Genomic DNA, 5,701 nt, shown 5'->3' on the forward strand with positions numbered 1-5,701 from the left:
TTGCAGATGACGACATAGTAAGTATGAAGATTTTTTTCCTGATTTGCTCTTTGTTTAATATCTATGATGGGATTGCGACTGTCTCCATTCGGGTGTTGCGCTTCCGTGATGATGATGATGGTGATGATGATGACGCTTCTTATCGGAGACGCTGGCGTGTTTGCTTGATGGATATGCGGCGACGTCGCTAACAACTAATTCTGAGCCGTCGCGTTCAGTGTTATTACCGCGGAAGTTCTCCCGGTATCCTGGTTCATCCAGGGTCTCCTTACGACGAAGCGGCGGATGGCCAGCCTTGTGACCGGTGGTTTCGTGCAGATTCTCCCAGGCTTGGCGATAATATCGATTCAGGCCTCCTCGACTCTCCGAGGAACTGCTATCGAAACTGGCGACAGTATTGCAATCGGGCGATGCACGGTGACGGTAGTGTTTACTGCTTCTACCGCGATTTCTATGTAAAGAATAAACATGTAATAACTTTTTCCTTTCATATGTGTTAAGTTCACATTCATGTGATATCACATAATTATAAGTAGGGAATGGAACGAAGATGTTATTTGTAACACCGTTATTTTCCTTATCGTTACTCTGTTATAATAATAATATAAATTTGAACAAATTTTTTACGACTATAACGATAACTTCAGGTTTGGAAAGTCACTCGTTACTGAAAAAGTTAACTTGGCATTGGTAAATCATAACTTTTTAGTCGTTATTTGTAGGTATAACGAGATTACATGGATTACTCATTATTCATTACAAATTATTTTTTTCAGTAAGTAAACGCATAATGATACAAGTTGCCTTTCAAAGTGACCAATCTTAGCACAATCTAAGCATTTAATTAGTTATTATAGTTATTATAGTCACAAATAAAATTGCAACGTCAAATTTTTGTTACAAAATAGTAACTCTTTCATTCCATGATATTAAGTAACTTTAATTCTGCAGCACTAAAACTATTTACATAAAAAAACGAAATAAATAGGCAAAGCGTTACGTGCAATGGGAGAAGGATTGGGTTGGATTGTTCACGTGTACCTTATACACTTTTAATGAATAAAAGTAAGTAACAAATTTGATCGTTGTATGTATCTTAAAACTAAATGCAAGAGAGCCCATCCTATTATTACAACCCGAAGTGATTTTTAAGCCACTGACAATCGAAATGAAAAAGCTAGAAGAGAAAAAATAAAGTGTCTGAGCAATAGTTCTAAAATACTAAAAGATTTATATATAATACTACTTCATATTATATGTGTATATATGTTGTATATATTATGTACCTGTCCAATTATAGCATACTAATAAAATTTTAAAGATATTACAACATAAGTATTGCAGGTAAGGAAAGAACACATAAGAAGCACTATACATAATTATCTTTCTTTGCGATTTCTGTGTAGTGCCATACTCAGGACTTCTAGACCGTAGTCGTTCCTATTGTAGTCAATTTCGACAAATCTTACGATAATAAACTAAAACGAAGAGAGTAAAATAATCCCAGAAAACATAAACCATGTTAATAACATTTAGACGTCTGTTAGTCTTTTCTTTATAGATTATACTTTTATGCACAGGATATGTGACCACTTTCTAGAATCCTTGAATATACGGCGGAGATTTATCTGCTATAACAGGGTGTTGGTGTGTTCGGGTGCGTGCAACGCACTATAGCCATCTTCTACTTTGCATGACGTGCCATGATGACAAAACGAGCTAGCGCTAAAGAAACTGTTCAGTAAAACCTTGCTCTCGTTTACCTTGACTAGTATCACTCGCGAGGGTGGCGCGTAGTAGTTGGTGGTGGTACGTGATGATTGATGTGGTGGGCGGTAGTTGCGTGGAGGGTTGGGGTGGTAGTGGTGGTTGTAGGCTTTATTAGAATGGAACGATTCTCTCTTTCCTTTCTATTTATTCTTTTTTACGACGGGGATGAGAAAGAGGGGCAGTGATGGCGGTCTACAGAGAGGGATTCGAGAAGTAGCCGGCGCGATGCGCCGCTGACAGAGTGAAAGAGTAAGGATGATCGTTACCGCGGCGTGCCGTGAGGTCGCGGCGCCCCAGGTGCTGGTCGGGGAAGGGTAGCGCGAGTAGCGTATACCAACGCGAGGGCATTCCGGTATCGCCCCTCCCAAGGCCACCACTACCGCCACCCCTCAGCGCACCAACCCCACCGAGCCCCCTGCGGCGCCTTCCTCTGACGCTGCCACTGCCGCTAACACCACCGCAATACACAAATGGACTGTGTTAATTATTATCGTGGCGAACTAAACTATCAATGAGACTCACGCGTTTCTCTGATGCGATCTTAGCTCTTGTGACGCGTCTACACCACTGTTTCTCAACCTTATTTCGGCCACTTTTATTTGCACTTACATTTATCTTCACTTCAACTACATAAAAGACATTTTAAGTCATTTATTATGACCTCTGATAATGTTCCACTTTTTTACATGCGAAAAGAATACCATAGACCTTTAGATGGCCGCATGACTCATGTTGAGAACCATTGGTTAATAAACGACAATAAATTAAAGAAAATTATTATAGATAAATCAGAAAATGAGAATATATCTTTTTTGCAAAGCGTAATACGAGGCTCTACATTTAAGGTAAATTACAGGCTAAATTACAAAAAAGCTTGATCAATGAAAGAGCAATAGTACTATTGTATATCCTTAGTTCTATCTAAAATGTTAGAGGTTCTTCTGTTACATCAAGACTCTAAGAAACATGTACATTTTTCAGTAAGCAAAATCATCCTGTATGAAAAAGATTACAATGCAGCATATATTGTATATATGTATATATGTATTACAAGTTAGGAAAAAGACAAAGCGGTAGAAGACAGAAATTAGATTAAATTAATACAAAGTAAGCGTTACAATGTACAACCCGGTTGAATATCATCTATGTATATCAGAGTGCGTTATAATATGATATATTATTAGAAATAGAGAAGATTCATCAAAGGATCAAGGATTGACGATAATCGAAATCGAATCATCACTCAAAACTGATGACGCATTTTTTTTTTTTAATATACCTGCGTATGAGTATAACGACTGTTGTGATCACCGCAGCGAGGAACACAAAACCGCCGAACACTCCCAAAGCGATTACAGCTCCCAAGTTCAATTTAGCTTGATGGGTACCGCTGGGTTGCTCAGCGCTGTCCACTCGGAAGGGGCCAGACGGTTCCGGTATGCCTGCGCTGATTCCCGCTTGTGCGTGGTCTACGCCGCTTCCGGATATCTCGTTGTCCTGTGGGTGATCGCTGCCGGCGTCATTCACTGACGAAGGAGTCACAGGTCTATTTAGGCCGATACTCGGCCTCCTCGAGACTGTCTCCCTCACCGTCGCTGGGAGTTCCGCAGCGTTTGGTACATTCCTAGACGGCAAGAGAGTCGTACTGGTAGTTGCTGTACTCGCCGTAGTTCTGGTCCTCGGAGTGAGGAACGTCCGAATTTTCGGAGTGGACGGACGTAATGTTGCTCGGGTAGGAGAACTCAAAGTTGTTCGTGGTTCCTCTGATAAAAAAAGGTTTGCACATTAAATATGTTACATAAACATATCCTACTCCCTAAATATTTAAATTAATTTTAGCATACGAGTATATATTAATATTTATTATTATATCATAATTTATTGTATAATTTTGACTACGTACTTGACATAACATTTAATTTTCGTTGTTATGAAATTCTATGAAAATGTCAGAAATATAATTTATCAAACGTAATAATTATTTCAAATGATTGTAAAACTCAATAAATAATTATCGCTACGTTAAATTTACTTTTGTGCCATAATTAAATACAAATTTAATTTTAATTTTATAATTTTTCAAAATTTATTTCTTTATAAATTATATGATATATTCTGACTTTTATTATTATAAATTTATAAATAAATACCTGTGCAAGTGGGTGCAACGCGATCGTATGATCCGGTGCTTAAACACATTATTTGTCGGTAACCAACGAGTCGATAGCCCTTTTCACATGTGTAGGTAACGATGCTATTAACTTGTAGACTTTGATTGGAGGTATTGCTCAGGACACTTTCACGCTCTATCTCGATAGAACTGTGCGCAACTGTAGCCGGTGGATCGCAGAGAATCGGCTCGCATCGCGGCGGTGGACCATTCCAACGCTCGTCGACGTCGCAAATTAATCGAGCACGTCCTGCGGTCGCAGAGATTGGAGAATCGCTTATAATCATTTCTCACAAATGATTTACAAGATATTCGTTCTCTATCTCAAATACACCGTGAATAATTATGACAAGTCGTGATAAACTGTAATACTTACCGGTCATCTCATAACCATCATCACAGGTATACTGTACTTGGCTAAGATAAGTGGTGGTTTCGTTGATGAGTATGTAACTACCATATTTTATGTTCGCGGGATAGTTGCAATCGATATCTGAAACGATGAGATCGCGTTACGACGCGAGTCATGTTCGCGATGATTTAATTTGAATACATTCCCTGATTGTGTTTCTTACATTTGCACACCGGAGGAAACTCATTGTAGAAACCGGTGTCGAGGCAAGTGCGATTTAGTGGTCCGACCAGGAGACTATCGCTGTCACACTGGTACTCTACAGTTGCCCCAACTTCATAAACGTTGCCAGAGATTTTAGTCGGTTCGGAAATCATCATCATCGTGGAATTTGGTGGTTGTTCGGGTCTGCCACAAGCTTGTGGTTCTGAAAAAGAAAAATTATATTTATTATTCTTTTGTTCAACGAAAGATAGTTATTTAATAATAAAAAAATACCATGCACAAAGTAGAAAAATATTAAATACAGAGTTTTAATCAACAAATAGATTGAAGACTTTAAATAAGAATAAAATATATCAAAGAGAAATTTAAGAAAAAATATATCTTAAGAACATTTATTTCACCAATAACTAACAATTGAAGATTTTTTTAGAATTTTATATTTTTCAGAATATAAATTAAATAATTTTAGATGGAAAATTCATGGTTAAAAAATTTTTAATGATTGACGTACGATATATTATGTTAGACTTTCACAGAATCTCACAAATAAGAAATTTATAAATACATTATTTTAAATATATTATATTTAAAGTATCTTTTCTGGAATATTGCTTAAAAAACAGAAATGCGAATGTGTAGCAAGTAAGATGATACTCACGATGCTGACAGATAAAATTAAGCCGAGATGAGCAAGGTGTATCGGACCAAAGCCAGCTTTTTTTGCCGTCGTACCGAACACAATCTTCTTCACCTGGTAATGGATCCCAGAACGAAACAGACACTTCCTCACCACTTCCGGTCCATCTCCATAACGTCCGATCTTTCTGATCTCTAACTGCGCCCATCCAATACTGAATGGACATATCGCTCCTTCATTAATAATAAAAAAAAAAGATCATTTATTATTTTCCAAACAGACGATTATTTTAGTATTATTAAAAAAAATTTAATATGACGTTTTTTAGTAATATATTAAAAAAATATATTATAATTAAACGTATTTAAAATATACAGTATATTATATTAAAAACGAAAATTTTAATATAATATTTTTAATTACGTTTCGAGCTATTTAATTATAATTTATTTGTAAAATTCAAAGTTCAAAATTTGTTCAAAATGTTTTCATGTCATTTTCTCTTCGTGACAATTTTTAAATTTTCTTATTATATATACTATTACCG

The 5,701-nt window shown here is 36.6% G+C and overlaps 1 protein-coding gene across 3 annotated transcripts in view; it reads right to left on the reverse strand.

Moving 5' to 3' along the window:
• The window catches only part of LOC108746318, a 35,564-nt gene that overhangs the window by 1,019 nt on the left and 28,844 nt on the right, over window positions 1-5,701 (reverse strand). The window contains exons 7-12 of one of the 3 annotated variants that reach the window (XR_001939161.1): window positions 4,516-4,719; window positions 4,317-4,433; window positions 3,921-4,190; window positions 3,050-3,533; window positions 1,764-2,218; window positions 380-451 (exon numbers count right to left, since the gene is read on the reverse strand). Coding sequence is in view for 2 of the 3 variants with exons in the window: in XM_018483021.1 (XP_018338523.1) it covers window positions 55-451; window positions 3,050-3,533; window positions 3,921-4,190; window positions 4,317-4,433; window positions 4,516-4,719 (1,472 nt within the window). In the remaining variant the exon portion in view is untranslated. Of the gene's footprint in view, window positions 1-6; window positions 452-1,763; window positions 2,219-3,049; window positions 3,534-3,920; window positions 4,191-4,316; window positions 4,434-4,515; window positions 4,720-5,701 lie in introns of those variants that run through there. The other 2 variants (XM_018483022.1, XM_018483021.1) reach the window with 2 other exon arrangements.

Source organism: Trachymyrmex septentrionalis, unplaced genomic scaffold, assembly GCF_001594115.1.
Source record: "Trachymyrmex septentrionalis isolate Tsep2-gDNA-1 unplaced genomic scaffold, Tsep1.0 scaffold167, whole genome shotgun sequence".
NCBI classification, from domain to species: Eukaryota; Metazoa; Arthropoda; class Insecta; order Hymenoptera; family Formicidae; genus Trachymyrmex; species Trachymyrmex septentrionalis.